Genomic DNA, 17387 nt, shown 5'->3' on the forward strand with positions numbered 1-17387 from the left:
TTTTATGAAAGGCTCTCCCAGTTAATCCCATCATCAGTGGCATCTTTCAGCAGGGAGCAATCAGGAGCTGGGGATCTGCTGGGAAAGGCCAAAGCTGCCTTTTGCTGAGGTTTCCTCCTCTGCTGACACTGTTCCTGTAACACTGTCATTATCTCTGTTATCATAATCACCCACCTGCTTATCTGCACACCACGTATTATTTATAAATTATGAGCTTTCCCAAACCTGGAGATCCGGGGGGAGATTTCCCCAGCTATTATCCTGGAAGAAAAAAAAAAAAAACAACAAAACCCCATGTCAAGGTTTTACAAGGACATTCCAAGGGATTTTCAAACACCTCATGAACACCCATTACCAACTTGTACAGACTGTGTCATAGCTGTGCACAATGTGGGCCTGGGTGATGTATCCACCCCACTATTAGCAGAGATTATCACATTAAACAGGTAAATTGAGGTCACTTGGGGTTTTTCCCGTAATCAGTTCGTGGTTTATAACACTTTCTGACCTTCCTTTGACTTTAAAAGTAAAATCTGCCTTTTTAATTTAAAATGCACGCTGACAGAGCAGGTTCAGGAGGGATATCAGGGATAAATTGTTCCCTGGGAGGGAGGGGAGGCCCTGGCACAGGTTGCCCAGAGAAGCTGTGGCTGCCCCATCCCTGGGAGTGTCCAAGGCCAGGTTGGAGCAACCTGGGATAGTGGGAGGTGAAATGAGATGATCTTCCAGGTCCCTTCCAACCCAAACCATTGCATGATGTGATTCTGTGACACAAAAGCCACTCAAAGATGCTCCTGCTCCTCGTGTTTGCCCTGCACTGAGCAGGGGGGGCAGAAGTGCTGAGCCTGCACAAAGGGGTCGTTTGTCCCCTCATTTGAGATCCTGAAAGAAATCCCATTTGGCTCCAGGTATCCCTGTTGATTACAGCAAAAGACCTGCAACCCAACAGAAAGAATGAGTGTCCTCCTATCATCCTCATTAAACAAATCAAGTCAGCTTCTGTCCTCCCCTAACGCTGGAAATGGAATAATAAAAAAGAACTCCACACCTAAAGCCTGGAGACAATAGAGGTCTGGGCTGGAACGTGCACGTCACCCCATGTGTGGGTTTGAAGTGCCTGCAATGCACAGGCAATAAGCAAAAACAATTTCAGCACTTTGGGGAATTATGTGTCCTGCAATTTGGGGTTGGGACCTAATTAGGAACTGGCGCTTCGGGTGCCCAACGTCCCCCAGGCGAGCTCAGGGCCCTATAAAAGCTCCCTGCCCCAGGTCTCTCCATCCACTGCTCCCAGCTCATCCACCTCCCTCAGCTCAGCCACCTCTGGCAACCAGGTAAGGCAGAATTTCTCTAAACTTGCTGTCAGGAGCTCTGGGTTGTCCCCTGGCACCGAGTCCTCCCGGGTTCCTTCCAGGCTGCCCCTGATCTGGGGCAGATTTGCTGCTGGAAATGATGTTTGAGTTCTCATTCATCTCCAGGCCTTTTAAAGACAGGCCCCAGGAGAGGGGGGTATCAAGTTTTGAATCCCAAACCCACAGCCTTTCAGCACTTCAAAGAACTTGGCTGTATTTTGGGAGGCAAATAACTCATCTGCACTGTTGTGTGTGGCTGCATTTGGTTGAGCATTGCTGAGTTTGTGACAGCAGAGACCAAACTTAGCAAGCAGAAACCATCAGCTAAGAGCAGTGTAGCACTGTCAAAATGATCCCAGCTGGAAATTCCAAAGGTCCAGCTGAAAAGTACATGATTCTGTTGGATAAAACTGAAGAGAACTTGACTTTGTTTTACTAAAGTCAAGGCTGGCCGAGGGGTCGTGTGATAGAAAGAGAAGTGATAGGAAATGCTTCCCAGATTTCCTTCTGACACCCTGTTGGGCTGTTTGATGCATCTCTAACGTGAATAACTGAACCCCTTTCACAGGTTCACTGCCAGCCCTGCAGAATGTCCTGCTCTGACCTGTCCCCCTGTGGCATCCTGCGCCCCCAGCCCCTGGCTGACAGCGGGAACGAGCCCTGTGTGCGCCAGTGCCCCGACTCCAGCACCCTGATCCAGCCCCCCCCCGTGGTGGTCACCTTCCCTGGGCCCATCCTCAGCTCCTTCCCTCAGGATTCCATCGTGGGATCCGCTGGAGCCCCCGTTCTTGGGGGCTCTGGGGGTTATGGGGGCTATAGGGGCTCCCTGGGCTATGGGGGCTCCCTGGGCTATGGGGGCTATGGATCCCTGGGTTATGGGGGATATGGATCCCTGGGTTATGGGTCCCTGGGTTATGGGGGATATGGATCCCTGGGCTATGGGGGTCTGTGGGGCTATGGAGGCTCCTCCCTGGGCTATGGGGGATATGGATCTCTTGGCTATGGAGGCTCCTCCCTGGGCTATGGGGGTCTGTGGGGCTCTGGCAGATCCTATGGCTCCTGCAGCCCCTACTCCTACAGGTCCAGCAGGTACAGCCGTGGCAGCTTTGGGCCCTGCTGAGCCCCACAGGGACACCCCAAGTGAGGGATGAGAAGTGCTGGTTCCACAGGCAGAGAGCTGGGAACCACCACTGCTCCATCTGGGAACCACCACTGCTCCATCCCGAGCCCCTTCAGCCCCTTTGGAATTTCTCCTCCTGGTTTCTGCTTCCATTTCCTGCCCTAAGGCTCCTCCTGCCCCTCTTCTGTGCTGCCTGGGGCAAACACGGGACAGAAGTGCTCAGAGTGGGTCCTGTTTGCTCCAACCAAGAGCTGAGCCTCAGCAAAACCCCCAGCTCCATCCCAGGGGAATGTGCCTCGGGCTGGAGAACAGCTTCTAACTTCTTGGAGACTCTGAAATGGATTCCTTTGCTCACTGTCATTAAACATTTATTGCATCACAGTTGCCATGGTCTGGTGGTCTTTGCTCGTGTTTCCACCCCTGTTATTTGTCTCAGTACAAGTCTCACCTGTGCAGGTGTCAGTAACAGCCTGAACTGTCACAGAATCATGGGATGGGTGGGGCTGGAAAGGACCTTAAAGCTCATTTAGTTCCAGCCCCTTGCCATGGGCTGGGACTCCTTCCACGAGAGCAGATTGCTCAGGGCTTCAGCTGTGGAGCTGAATGTCCTGCCCAAAAATCCAGGGAGTTCAAATGTCCAAGAGCAGTGGGAAGCCCCTGGCACAGGAGGCATCACTGTCCTGCCCTTCCCATTTTTCACGGATATTTTGGAGGAATTTGGCTTCTTGGTGGTGGCTCTGCTGGTTACAGTGGTGGAGAAATGAAACAGTAGATCACTAACTTTAAACTCTTTATTAAACACATTGGGCTTCAGTCAGAATTTCTTCCAGGTAAATCTTTTATCTCTTTGAACTTCAGGTTCACACTCAAATACTTGAACTCTGTCCTCAGTCATTGTTTCTGCAGAAGTTGAATCAATTTTCTGTCAAACCCTTAAATAAAGTTTCCTGGGCCACACAATGGAATCTGAAATCCGAAGGATGGGGATGAACTTTCTGTGTTATAATGAAATCAGAAGTGTTGGATGGTTTTTGACAGAGAAACAGCTGCTCCCTGCAGGTCCCCGAAGGGTGAATTCATCCACCCCAGCAGGAGCAGAGAGAAGAGTCAGGGCTGGCAAACTGCAGGGTAGAAAATGTCTCAATGTGGAGATAAATCCTCCCCCTCTGCTCTGGTGAGATCCCCCCTGGAATGCTGAGTTCTGGTGCTCCAAGCACCAGAAGGACACGGAACTGTGGGAGCAACGAAGCTGATAAAGGAACTGGAGCATCTCCCAGGCTGGGAGAGCTGGGAATGTTCAGCCTGGAGAGGAGAAGGTTGTGTGGAGACCTCAGAGCCCCTCCCAGGGTCTGAAGGGGCTGCAAAGAAGCTGGAGAGGGATGTTCCTCAGGAACTGGGGTGGCAGGACAAGGGGGTGGGTTCAGCCTGACAGAGAGAAGATTTAAGTTGGATATTGGGGAGAAGTTGCTCCCTGGGAGGGTGGGGAGCCCTGGCACAGGCTGCCCAGAGAAGCTGTGGCTGCCCCATCCCTGGGAGTGTCCAAGGCCAGGTTGGAGCAACCTGGGACAGTGGGAGATGTCCCTGCCCATGGCAGGAGGTGGAACAGGGTGACCTTTGGGACCCCTTCCAGCCCAAACCGTTCCAGGCCTCTGTGACCCCCCAGTGTAATTATTGGAGCCCAGCTGGGCAGGGAGGTTCCTGCTCCCAAATCCCTGCTCTGAGTGCTCTGACTTCCCTCAGAGCTGGGCCATTCCAGCTGGGGTTTCATCCTCACACCTGACCTGTGTAAGGATGTGAGTTTTGGCCATTTAAAGAGGAGAGCAGAGCATAACCACTGATGCATAAATTAAAACTCCAAAGTTCATTTGTTTGATGCAGAACAGAATCAGTTTAATGAGAAATAAGCGTTCACAGAGAAGCACTGTAGGATATCAAGAATGTCAGACTGCAGGGAACTCCTTCCAGAATTGTTCCTCTTCAGCTGGACAGTGAAGTTGCATTTCAGAAGAATACAAATGACTTGTTTTATCCCACTCGTTACACACACAGATGGAAAGAAAAAAGCCCATAAGACCCCAAACAGAGAGCGAATGAATTAAGGATATGTTGTGTCCTTCCAGCTCCAGTTGAGTGGGGTTGGCAGTGGTCACAGCAACACCTCTTTGGGTCTAGATTGGCCCCCTCAGCTGCTGGTTATTCCTTCCTCAGGGAGCATTTCCAGGGGCTCAGCAGGTCCCGCAGAGCCCGCGGCCGAACCAGGAGTGGGGGCTGCAGGAGCCGTAGGATCTGCCAGAGCCCCACAGCCCCCGGGAGCCCCCCCAGCCCCACAGACCCCCATAGCCCAGGGAGCCAGAGCCCAAATATCCCAGGGATCCATAACCCCCATAGCCCAAATATCCCAGGGATCCATAACCCCCATAGCCCCCATAGCCCCACAGACCCCCATAGCCCAGGGATCCATAGCCCCCATAGCCCAGGGAGCCCCCAAAACCCCCAAGAACGGGGGCTCCAGCGGATCCCACGATGGAATCCTGAGGGAAGGAGCTGAGGATGGGCCCAGGGAAGGTGACCACCACGGGGGGGGGCTGGATCAGGGTGCTGGAGTCGGGGCACTGGCGCACACAGGGCTCGTTCCCGCTGTCAGCCAGGGGCTGGGGGCGCAGGATGCCACAGGGGGACAGGTCAGAGCAGGACATTCTGCAGGGCTGGCAGTGAACCTGCAACACACAGGGAGGGTCAGGCTGAGGAGAGGACAAGCACTTCAAAATCCAGCATTGAAATAACCAGCCGGGCGCAGCGCTCTGAGGAGACAAACTCATTTCTGGCTTTGCAACCTTAAGGCTCCTTTTCTTTCCCACAGAGCAGATTTTCAAATATTGCCCTCTGCAACGTGTGGGAGATGTCCCGCCCTGCTCAGAGAATCTCACCCCTCAGAACACCCTGCAAAGAGCTGTGTTTGCACACACTGAACCCAAAACTGAGAAGCAAAGGCAGAGAGAACAAAGTGACTTTGTCCAAGGTCGTTCTGATGAGTCAGAAGGAGAACCTGGGTTTGGGTTCAGCAGGTTTACATGAGATGCAGCTTGTATAGAACTTAATTACAGTAGCTTGATCTTCCCACTTATCCCAGTTTTGATGGGAGCCAAGGGAACAACAGATTATAGGATTGCAAATGCCCGGGCTGTTCAGAAAGCCATTTGACAAGACAATTAACAACAAATCTCTCTAACTGAGTCCTGCAAGCCCTTAGCAGAGTCCTGAGGAGGAACACGAAAACAAAAAGTAAAGGAAAGCTGGAAATTTGTGGTAGCAGGTTGTTCCAAGCCCTGTCCAACCTGGCCCTGGATGCTTCCAGGGATGGGGCAGCCACAGCTTCTCTGGGCAACCTGTGCCAGGGCCTCCCCACCCTCCCAGGGAGCAACTTCTCCCTAATATCTCACCTAAACCCCCTCTCTGTCAGTCTGAACCCACCCCCTTGTCCTGCCACCCCAGTTCCTGAGGAACATCCCTCTGCAGCTTCCCTGCAGCCCCTTCAGACCCTGGAAGGGGCTCTGAGGTCTCCACACAACCTTCCCCTCTCCAGGCTGAACATTCCCAGCTCTCCCAGCCTGTCTGCACAGGGGAGGGGCTCCAGTCCTCTCAGCTGACTTAGAGCATTGCCCAGTTGCTCCAAGGTGGTTCTTACACCCAGAACTCCCCAGAGCTCCAGACTGGTGTGGCTGCCAGCCCAGAGACAAGAACCTCTTCAGCCAGACAGAGCCCCTGCCACGGGTCAGTGCAGATGCACCAGCAGAGTGGATGGACACCAGCTCAGGCTGGAACCAGCACCAAAAAGACACCCCCAGAGCAGCAGGAAGATCAGACTTACCCAAGGCACTGAGGAGTCGAGGGAAGTGTTTGGAGGAGCGAGGGGAGAGAGGAGCTTTTATCCCCGAGCTCGGCGGTCCCGGCTCAGCCCCAGTTCCCCACAGACCTCACCCCCGGGATGATGAAACCCTGGGGTTTATGAGGCCTCTCAAATTTGTTTGTAACCATGATCCAAAGCATCACTCGAGATTATGGGGAATTCTTTCATCTCGTGACGGACTTGGGGGGAAATTAGCACCTGGCGTTGTTCCAGTGGCTTCCCTGGAATTACAACAGGAATTCCTCAGCCAGCTCCTCGTGGCATTAACTTGGCACCTGGAGAGTGTCTCAGGGGTTTAGGGGGATTACAGACTGCAGTGTCATGGAGGGGGGATTTGGTTAAGTGCAGGTAATTCCCATTACAAGCTGCCATGACAGAAGTTGAAGCCTGTCCACGTGACAGGCAGGAAGTTTGGGGGTGATTTCTGCTTGTTTGTCCTCCCCATCTACACTTGGGAGGATTGGTTTGTCTCCAGGCTCCAGCCTGGGTTGGAAGGTCAAAGGCCAGGTTGGATGGAGCCTTGGAGCAGCCTGGGACAGTGGAAGGTGTCCCTGCCCATGGCAGGGGTTGAGAGGAGCCTTAAGGTCCCTTCCAACCCAAACCATTCCATGATCCTATGATTCCATAAGTACAGTGGGAGAGAGAGCTGTTAGGGAAGTGTGAGTGATTGAAAAGGATGTTCTGGATGTTCTGTCTCTGCCTTCTGCCCAAAATGGCCCGAAGGACTCAGCAGTGTTTGAGGGAAGGGCAGGGAGAGCAACCCATGGCTGAGTGCCCAGCAAAGAAAGCAAGAGGGGTTTCCCCAAGTCCCTCAGTCACGAGGGGAGAACAGAATTGTGTTCAGGGAGCTGGGGGGGCTCATCCTGGAGGAAAGGAGGCTCAGGGGGGACCTTCTGGCTCTGGAATTCCCTGACAGGAGGGGGGAGCTGGGGGGGGTCGGGCTCTGCTCCCAGGGAACAAGGGACAGGAGGAGGGGAAACGGCCTCAAGCTGTGCCAGGGGAGGGTCAGGTTGGCCATGAGGAGGAATTTCCCCCTGGAAAGGGTGTTCAGGCCTTGGCAGGGGCTGCCCAGGGAGGTGGGGGAGTGCCCAGCCCTGGAGGTGCCCAGGGCAGGACTGGCTGTGGCACTGAGTGCTCTGGGCTGGGGCCAAGGTGGGGATGGGGCACAGGGGGGACTTGAGGACCGAAATAATTCTGTGATTCTGTGACAGAAAACCCTGTAAGGACCCCATGGTGCTCTCTGTGCCTGCCTTTGGGAGCAGCAGTGAGGACTGAGCAGCTGAGAGTGCAAAGGACAAAGATCCACGGGACGACCCCGAAGTTGCTCTAAACAATTTTCTCTCCAGGTCTGTCCCGGCCTGGATTTAATGGGAATAAAACTCAGGTGAGCACAGGTGAGCACAGATGAGCACAGGTGAGCCCAGGTGAGCACAGGTGAGCACAGGTGAGCACAGGTGAGCCCACGGGGGCTGCCACGAGCAGAGGAGAAGCTGAGGAAGAGCATCAGGTTAATTCCTGCTGTAGGGCCGGGGATGTGGATGGAATGATAACAGGAACAAACGTGACAAGGTCACCCTGGGAGATGAAAGAGGCCCCTGTGATGAAAGGCCCCCATCTCATTTCACGAGACCTGGAACCCACAAACAAACAAGGAGTCAGCAGGACTCTGAGGCACACGAGCTTTGGGTTTGCCCCAATTATGCACATCCACAAATTGCTCCTGAGCTGATCCCTGGGATCTTGGGGACTGTATAAAAGCTCTCCCAAGCCAGGGCTCTTCACTTCACCTTCCTGGCTTCATTCCCCTCCGTGAGAAGGGTAAGCACCATCCTGGGGGAATTCTTTCCTGAAATTCCCCTCTCTCTTTTCTCCTGGCTTAACTAAGGTTGGAACTGTCCATAAGTGCTCTAAGGTTCTTAATAATGTTGGGTTGTTTAGTCCTGATTCAGTTTTTCTTCTTTGCTGTTGGACATCCACGTGTTTGGGGTTGAAATGGTCAAACTGGGGAGGTCCCAGATCAGCACTGGGACCAAACACCCGTCACCACTGAGGTGATGAAACTGTTGGGTCCTTTACTGGCCTTTCTGAGGCCTCTCAAACTGGTTTGTGACAATGATCCAAAGTCACTGGAGATCAGGGGGAATTCTTTCCTCTTGGGACGGACCCGGGGGAAAGAATGAACCCCTGGTGTTGCTCCAGTCGCTCCCTCGGACTGAAATTCTCTTCCTTGCAGCCTGACCCTCCCTGTGTGTTGCAGGTTCACTGCCAGCCCTGCAGAATGTCCTGCTCTGACCTGTCCCCCTGTGGCATCCTGCGCCCCCAGCCCCTGGCTGACAGCGGGAACGAGCCCTGTGTGCGCCAGTGCCCCGACTCCAGCACCCTGATCCAGCCCCCCCCCGTGGTGGTCACCTTCCCTGGGCCCATCCTCAGCTCCTTCCCTCAGGATTCCATCGTGGGATCCGCTGGAGCCCCCGTTCTTGGGGGCTATGGGGGCTCCCTGGGCTATGGGGGCTCTGGATCCCTGGGCTATGGGGGTCTGTGGGGCTATGGGGGCTATGGGGGCTATGGGGGTTATGGGGGTTATGGATCCCTGGGATATTTGGGCTATGGGGGTTATGGATCCCTGGGATATTTGGGCTATGGGGGTTATGGATCCCTGGGATATTTGGGCTATGGGGGTTATGGATCCCTGGGATATTTGGGCTATGGGGGTTATGGATCCCTGGGTTATTTGAGCTCTGGCTCCCTGGGCTATGGGGGTCTGTGGGGCTATGGGGGCTATGGGGGCTATGGGGGTCTGTGGGGCTGTGGGGGCTCCCGGGGGCTGTGGGGCTCTGGCAGATCCTACGGCTCCTGCAGCCCCCACTCCTGGTTCGGCCGCTCCGGCCGCGGGCTCTGCGGGACCTGCTGAGCAGGGCAGGGAAACCTGGGAATGAGGGAGGAGTGAGGAGCAAAATGCAGCACTCACAGAGCCTGCCCAGTGCCCTCTGCATGTTCCACACCTCTCCTTTTCCCCCTTGAATTCTTTCCTGGTGTTTTCCCTGGTTCAGTTCCTTTAATCTTCTTTATCCCACCCGTGACCGAAGGCAGGGAGAGATCCCACAGTGCTGCCTTTGCCTCTGACATCTTGGATTTACATTCCTGGTATTACAATGTGGGTTTGCTCTTTTCCTTCTCATTAAAACTCTGTTGCATCATTTAAAACACACGTGTCGTGGTTTTGCATCCTCAACCCCCCCAAATTTGCAAACCCTGCCCAATATCCCACCTAACCCTGCCCAATATCCCACCCAACCCTGCCTAATATCCCACCCAACCCTGCCCTCAGGCAGTTTGAAGCCATCTCCCCTTGTCCTGTCACTCCAGGCCCTTGTCCAAAGTCTCCCCCCACATTTCTTTAACCTCCTGCAGGTCCTGGAAGGTCACAATCAGAGAAACTTCCCCACACTGACCAGCCCCCAGTTCTCTCAGCCTCTCCCAGCCTGAGTTCCTGGGTCTGGGTTGTGTTGAAGTTGTGTGTATATTAAATATAAACAGAATCGGTGTCAATATTTTACAAAGAGCCTAAACCCAAACGAAATCACCACACCACACGTGACAGAGCTCTTTGGGTTATCAGCAAAGCACAAAAGCAGCTCCTGACCCGGGCAGGTCCTTGTCTCACAGGACACTTCTCTTTATGTGGTTCAGCAGCCAGAAGATCTCAGGGTCCATATTTTCCTGCAGTGAGAAGAGAGGCTGAGCTGAACCATGTTTGGAGTTCATCTGACCAGAAACTGAGGGTAAAATAGGAATAAAGAGGGGCAAGAGCTGCCACAGGTGCCCAGCTCCACCCTTGGTGACTGGGCAGGGAGGGCTTCTCCAAGCTCAGTGGCTCTGGGATCCCGGGATTTTAGGAGGGTTTTTCCAAGCTCAGGGGCTCTGGGATCCCAGGATTCTGGGGGGGGGGTTTTCCAAGCTCAGAGGCTCTGGGATCCCAGGATTTTAGGAGGGTTTTTCCAAGCTCAGGGGCTCTGGGATCCTGGGATTCTGGGAGGGTTTTTCCAGCCTCAGAGGCTCTGGGATCCCGGGATTCTGGGAGGGTTTTTCCAGCCTCAGAGGCTCTGGGATCCCGGGATTTTAGGAGGGTTTTTCCAGCCTCAGAGGCTCTGGGATCCTGGGATTCTGGGAGGGTTTTTCCAGCCTCAGAGGCTCTGGGATCCCGGGATTCTGGGAGGGTTTATCCAAGCTCAGGGGCTCTGGGATCCCGGGATTTTAGGAGGGTTTTTCCAGCCTCAGAGGCTCTGGGATCCCGGGATTTTAGGAGGGTTTTTCCAGCCTCAGAGGCTCTGGGATCCCGGGATTTTAGGAGGGTTTTTCCAGCCTCAGAGGCTCTGGGATCCCGGGATTCTGGGAGGGATTTCCAAGCTCAGGGGCTCTGGGATCCCGGGATTTTAGGAGGGTTTTTCCAGCCTCAGAGGCTCTGGGATCCCGGGATTTTAGGAGGGTTTTTCCAAGCTCAGGGGCTCTGGGATCCCGGGATTTTAGGAGGGTTTTTCCAGCCTCAGAGGCTCTGGGATCCCGGGATTCTGGGAGGGATTTCCAAGCTCAGAGGCTCTGGGATCCCGGGATTTTAGGAGGGATTTCCAAGCTCAGAGGCTCTGGGATCCCGGGATTTTAGGAGGGTTTTTCCAGCCTCAGAGGCTCTGGGATCCCGGGAGGCTCGGGCAGCTCCGAGGAGGGATTTATGCCCTTCCCCAGAGTGCCCCAGGTGCCCCTGAGCCCCAGCCCACGTTTGTCACTCCTGGGCCTCCTCCAGGTGACGAAAGAGTTTTTGCTCAATGTTTCTGTTCATGGGTTGATTCAAATTCTGACACTGCACGAAATGCAAATTACAAAGCAAATATTTCTTTCATCTTAGCCCTTAATTGGCGAGGTTCATGCCTGGTAACGTTCCATTAAATGCATTTGGGATGACAGCAGGAATTATGCTGCTTCATTTATTTACCTCTTCCTTTGCTGGCTGACATAATGACGGTGCCTCAAGTGTTAATCATAATTATCATCTGCTTTAAGGTGCAGGTTTTCTTCCTTTCTTCCTTACCCACAGCAGATAAAACAGAATTGATAAAGAACCACAGTGCCTTTCTTGTGAAATCAGCAACTTTTAAATGAAGCTGGATCTCAAAGTTGGACAAGACCACGGTGCACTTAGAGGAAAAAATCAAAAGCTGCATTGCAAAGTGCTTTTTAAAAGCATCCAGATCCATGTTTTGTCTCTCAAATGTTCAGGCAGATCTCAGTATCTTTGTGCTGCAGAGAAAACATGAATTAATATCTCAGCACTAAAGGAGCTTCTACAGAAACCCACAAAAATAAATGAAAACTTCAGTTCCACAGGAAAATCAACTGAAATGCTGAGGTTTGAAACCGTGGGCTGGTGAAGGGAACAGGAAGAGTTCACAGTTTAATGACCACATTTCAAAATGTTGGGCTGTTTGAACCCAACCACATATTTATATGACAATAATGACACCCCACTTCATGTGTAAATTATTAAGGAGGGTTTGGGAAGTGCTTAAAAACACACACAAAGAGTATTTGGACACTCAGTGTGAGTACTGTCCTTCCTGTCATCCCCTGGGGACACCTCGAGGTCTGGGAAAAAGGAACCTCCTCATGTCAGTGGTAGAAATGTGTTTATTTAGCAAATCATTCCGAAATTTATTTAGAAATCGTGGTAAATAAACGTGTTTATTCAACAAGCAACCAGCCCACGGGTAAATGAGGGTTTCTGGGGTGGGACCCAGAGCTTGGGAGTCTGGAAATGAGGGTGGGACACGTCTCCCCAGACCCTCCCTGTTCACAGGCTGGGCTTTAGCTGAGCTGGTCGTGTGTCCCACAGCCAAGGAGAGCAGATGGGGCTGGTCTGGGTGTGATTTCTGGCAAGGTCAGCACCCCAGAGGGGCTGAACTGTCCTGCAGAAACTCCTGTCCCTCCCCACCAGGGGCTGGGCAAGGCTGGGAATTCCCAGGGGGGCACAAAAATGGTTCATCTCTTGGAACAAGGGAGGAATTTGCCCCTTTCACCTCTTTGTGTGGAGAGGAGAAGGTTGGGTGGAGACCCCAGAGCAGCCCCCGGGGTCTGAGGGGGCTGCAGGGAACAGGGGGAGAGGGGAGTTCATCAGGAACTGGGCTGGCAGGACAAGGGGGACGGGTTCACACTGACAGGGGGGAATTCAGGGGGGACACTGGGAAGGAATTCCCCCCTGTGAGGGTGGGGAGGGACTGGAATGGGATTCCCAGAGAAGCTGTGCCTGCCCCATCCCTGGAAGTGTCCAAGGCCGGGTTGGACTGGGCTTGGAGCAACCTGGGCTGGTGGGAGGTGCAGTGGGATGACCTGAGGGTCCTTCCAACCCCGAGCATTCCATGTTTCTGTGATTCCAGGTCCTCCTTTGGGGCTGTGCAGTCTCAGCACAGAGCTGTGGGGATCCATTCGTGTTTGCATTTGCAGCAGGAGGAATTTCCCCCTGGAAAGGGTGGTCAGGCCTTGGCAGGGGCTGCCCAGGGAGGTGGGGGAGTGCCCAGCCCTGGGGGTGCCCAGGGCAGGACTGGCTGTGGCACTGAGTGCTCTGGGCTGGGGCCAAGGTGGGGATGGGGCACAGGGGGCACTGGATGATCCTGGAGGGCTTTTCCAACCTGAATGAATCTGGAAAAAAAACACAACTGATATCCCTGCAGAGAAAACTTCATCCTTCAGTTTAAACAGATTCAGGGAGTAAAATATGTTTTCTGCAATAAAGGCAATTCAGGATTTCTAAACCCAAACCCCGCTGCCAATGCCCAAAACTGCCAAAGCCCCCCAGGTTTGTGGCTGTGAGAAGGATCAGGAGGTTTTTCCACCTGGCTGAGCATTTCATTGCAAAATGTGTGAGCAGATGAGATCAGAGCCAGATCTGAAGCATCAAACCCAAACATGTCCACGACAGCAGGTTCCAGCTCCCATTAAAATCATTAGGGGAAGGTAATGAAGGAAGTGTTAACTAACTGGAAGGAGTTTAATTCCTGCTGCAAGAGCTGGGTGGGAGGGTCCCAGCAGTGAAACTGGTCCTCTGGGCTCCGAGATGAAAGGGAAGGCGGAATGTGCAGGTTGTGCCAGGCAGAGATTTCGGTGATTTTGCAAAGCAAGGAGGGTTTCATCACTCGGGGAGTTGGGCTGTGGCTCAGCCCCCCCAGGCCATCTCCAGGGCTCTATAAAAGCAGCAGCTACCCAGGGCTGTTCCATCTCACCCTCCTGCCTCTCTCCTCCACACCGGGTAAGTCTGATGCCACTTCATTTCTCTCTGGGTGCCACAGTGCCTCAGTTTTATTCTTTATAATTCTAGAGCTTAGGCTGCTGTTCACTGGCATTGCTTTACTGGGTTTAGGGTGAAGTTTTTCCTTTGTTTCTTCTTCCTTAACTTATTTTTAATCTTATTTTTGGAGTATCTTGGCAAGTTGTTTTACTGCGAGGCTTTAGGAGCCAAGATCAGGGGCTGAGGCATTTATTTTAAATAATATGTATTATTACTAAACATCATATAATACTGTTTTATTTCACATTATTTCCCTATAATTCGTATTTGGCCATTCTTGTACTGGTAGGAGACCGAAAATGCAGGGTGGAATAAGCTTTAAAATGCAGAATTCTCCTGCCCCACTTCAGTTCACTGAATTAGAGAGGCTTGGCCATATCTTAAGTTCTTTAATGACCCACCTGGAGAAAGAGCTTATTTTAAACCCTGAGGTCCAACCTGACCCTGGCGTTCCCTGGGTGCTGTCCCTGGTCCCCCAGAGCAGAGCTCAGTCCCTGCCCCTCCTCTGCCCCTGCCCAGGAACTGGAGCTGCACTGAGGTCTCCCCTCATTCTCCTCTGCTCCATCTGAACATACTCGGTGCCCTCAGCCCCTCGAGGCCCTTCCCCATCCCTGCTGCCTCCTTTGGACCCTCTGCAGCAGCTCCAGACCATCCTTCCATTGCAGTCACCAAAACTGCCCCAACATTTGCACCCCGGGCTGGTTTCCCCTCATTCCCCAACAACCCAACCCCGAACCCCGACCTGTCGTTCCCTTTGACCTCATGCTTTGTTTTTGAGCGGCTCCCTCTCTGTGTTGCAGGATCACCTCCCTCCCTGAAGAGAAGATGTCCTGCTACGACGTGTGCCCCACCACCCCCAGCATCTCCTGCCCCCAGCCCGTGGCCAACAGCTGCAACGAGCCGTGCGTGCGGCAGTGCCCCGACTCCACGGCCTTCATCCAGCCGCCGCCCGTGGTGGTCACCTTCCCCGGGCCCATCCTCAGCTCCTTCCCCCAGCAAGCCGTGGTGGGCTCCGCGGGGGCACCCGCCTTCGGGGGCTCCCTGGGGCTGGGGGGCCTCTACGGGGGCTCCCTGGGCTACGGGGCCCAGTTTGGGTCCGGGGCCCAGTTCGGGTACGGGAGCCCGGCCCTGGCCGCGCTCGGCAGCAGCTCCTGCGGCCCCTTCTCGTCGCGCCGCTACAGCCGCGTCCTCCGCAACGTCTGCGGGCCCTGCTGAGCCCCCAGAGCCCAGGGGGGTCCCCAGAGCCCTGCTGAGCCCCCAGAGCCCCAGGGGGGTCCCCAGAGCCCCGGGGGAGACCCCAAACCGGAGCAATGAGGACGAGGGCTCGGCCTTCCCGCAGCCCCGCCGTGGAGCTCCCGCCCCTTCGCCTTTCTCATCCTTCTCCCGCTCTTTGGGGGCCCCTCAGCGTCTCCTCGTTGCTGTTGTCGCCTGTTCCAGCTTTCCCAGTTTTTGGAACCATCCCAGGGCTCTCATTCCCTGTGGACACCACCCCCAGTGACGAGAACCTTTGGCAGCAGCTGCACAGCAGCCGGGAGGAGCCGGCTGAGGACGGGGATGTCTCGGAGCAGGACGTTCCTTGGTCGGGCCCTGGAATTGGCTGGAAGGGGGTTTTCCGTGCCCTGGAATTGGCTGGAAGGGGTTTTTCCGTGCTCTCTGATATCTCGCTTTGCCAACAGGCATTTCTCGCTCATTAAAACTTGTTGCATCTCACAGCAGCCTCTGGTCTCCCTTCTTCCCTTCAGCCACAGCCTGTCCCGGGTGGCACCTTCCCAAAAGTCAGGACCAAGGTGCTCCCCGGGCAGTAGAACCCAAACCCCTTTAGCACTGATTTTACGTGGGGTTAAAACCTTCCTGTGGTGAAGCTCCTGAGTTGCAGCTTTCCATCCTTTGAAGGTATCAAAGGTTTGAAATAACAGAATCCCAGAGTCACTGAGGCTGGAAAAACCCTCCCAGATCACCAGGTCCAACCTTTGGCCCATCTCCACCTTGTCCCAATCATTCCTGGACCAACAGTAGCTCAAGTCCTGTTATTTAAACATGATTTCAGTGGGGCCTTCCCAAACAGCCTCTGAAAATGAGATAATTAGTCAAACTGACATGTTTTCAGGAAGTTCTGATTTTAGGTGAGTTCTGATTTTAGGTGGAGGGTGATGCATGGCACGGGCAGAGTACACAGGACGTGGGTTATTTTGCAGGTCGTGGAATTATGGAATCTGGGAATGGTTTGGATTGGAAAGGGCCTCCAAAGTTCATCCAGCCCAACCCCTCTGCCACGGGCCTGATCTTTCACTAGACCAGGCTGCTCAAAAACCAGTTCCAAACAACCTCCAGACACTTCCAAAGGATTCCAGACGTGGTTTACTGAATTATTTTTTATAAGTTAAAGGGGAGAATGAGCTTTAAAACAAATCGCTTTTTCAGGTGAGTCTGATCAAGCCTTAATTTGAAACACCTGAAACTAATGAAGATCCTGCAGCTGTGACAACGGTCAAATCCCTTTTACCGGGATCCAAAGACGTGCCCGGAGCGCGGGAGGATGAGAGAGGGTGCAGTGACCTCTGCGGGTCAGGATGAGACACTGTCGGTTCAGTTCCTGCTCCCCTCCAGGGATGGATCCATGGGATAACCTGGGCAGGGCCTCCCCACCCTCACACGTGTTGCTGAGCAGGGAACACTTAACAGCTGCTCTTTGTTTGATTTTAAGTGGAGCTGCCAGGGGTTTAGAAGAGAAAAGTTCAAACAACTCCCAGAATTCCAGCAAAGATTTGCCATTCAGGTGAAAATTCCTGCTCTCTGTTCCAAGGAAAATTCTACCCGTGGATCCCAGGGCTACTTTAAACCAATGAAAACCATCATAAAATCAATGTATGGGGATATAGTTAAACTGGAGCCTCGGGCAGTGTTGAGACACAGGGAGGACCTCGGGAGCTGCCAGGTTTAACTTTCTGTGTGAGCAGGTGGCCAAGAACCACACCTGTCCTGGAGGGAACATCCAGCTCGGCTGCAAACGTTACAAAACATGTTCATCATGGGGACTGGGCACTCATAGGGGGTCACTGGGACTGGGCACTCGGGGGGTCACTGGGACTGGGCACTCGGGGGGTCACTGGGACTGGGCACTCGGGGGGATGAGGATCAGTTAGGGGGGATGAGGATCAGCTGAGGGTGATGAGGGTCAGTTAGGGGGGATGAGGATCAGCTGGGGGGGATGAGGATCAGCTGGGGGGGATGAGGGTCAGTTAGGGGGGATGAGGATCAGCTGGGGGGGATGAGGGTCAGTTAGGGGGGATGAGGGTCAGTTAGGGGGGATGAGGGTCAGCTGGGGGGGATGAGGGTCAGTTGGGGGGGATGAGGGTCAGCTGGGGGGGATGAGGATCAGTTGGGGGGGATGAGGGTCAGTTGGGGGGATGAGGATCAGTTGGGGGGGATGAGGATCAGCTGGGGGGGATGAGGATCAGCTGGGGGGGATGAGGATCAGTTAGGGGAGATTAGGATCAGCTGGGGGGGATTAGGATCAGTTAGGGGGGATGAGGGTCAGCTGAGGGGGATGAGGGTCAGTTAGGGGGGATGAGGGTCAGTTAGGGGGGATGAGGGTCAGCTGGGGGGGATGAGGATCAGCTGGGGGGGATGAGGGTCAGTTAGGGGGGATGAGGGTCAGCTGGGGGGGATTAGGAT

The 17387-nt window shown here is 53.9% G+C and overlaps 4 protein-coding genes across 4 annotated transcripts; 3 read left to right on the forward strand and 1 right to left on the reverse strand.

Moving 5' to 3' along the window:
- The first annotated feature begins 1352 nt into the window (after positions 1-1352).
- On the forward strand, positions 1353-2472 carry LOC135403935 (scale keratin-like). The gene has a single exon (XM_064638366.1). The coding sequence runs from the start codon at positions 1942-1944 to the stop codon at positions 2470-2472; it is 531 nt and encodes a 176-aa protein (XP_064494436.1). The 5' UTR covers positions 1353-1941.
- Positions 2473-4697: 2225 nt separating this feature from the next.
- Positions 4698-5174, reverse strand: LOC135403903 (scale keratin-like). Its single transcript, XM_064638333.1, has one exon. It carries the CDS (start codon positions 5166-5168, stop codon positions 4698-4700), a length of 471 nt encoding a protein of 156 aa, XP_064494403.1. The 5' UTR covers positions 5169-5174.
- Positions 5175-8491: 3317 nt separating this feature from the next.
- On the forward strand, positions 8492-9290 carry LOC135403975 (scale keratin-like). The gene is made up of 2 exons (XM_064638424.1): positions 8492-8997; positions 9115-9290. The coding sequence occupies exons 1-2, from the start codon at positions 8556-8558 to the stop codon at positions 9288-9290; spliced, it is 618 nt and encodes a 205-aa protein (XP_064494494.1). The 5' UTR covers positions 8492-8555.
- Positions 9291-13134: 3844 nt separating this feature from the next.
- On the forward strand, positions 13135-14934 carry LOC135403928 (scale keratin-like). Its single transcript, XM_064638358.1, has 2 exons — positions 13135-13673; positions 14513-14934. The coding sequence occupies exon 2, from the start codon at positions 14538-14540 to the stop codon at positions 14925-14927; it is 390 nt and encodes a 129-aa protein (XP_064494428.1). The 5' UTR covers positions 13135-13673; positions 14513-14537; the 3' UTR covers positions 14928-14934.
- The last annotated feature ends 2453 nt before the right edge of the window (positions 14935-17387 follow it).

The sequence above is a fragment of the Pseudopipra pipra genome, chromosome 29 (assembly GCF_036250125.1).
Source record: "Pseudopipra pipra isolate bDixPip1 chromosome 29, bDixPip1.hap1, whole genome shotgun sequence".
NCBI lineage: Eukaryota > Metazoa > Chordata > Aves > Passeriformes > Pipridae > Pseudopipra > Pseudopipra pipra.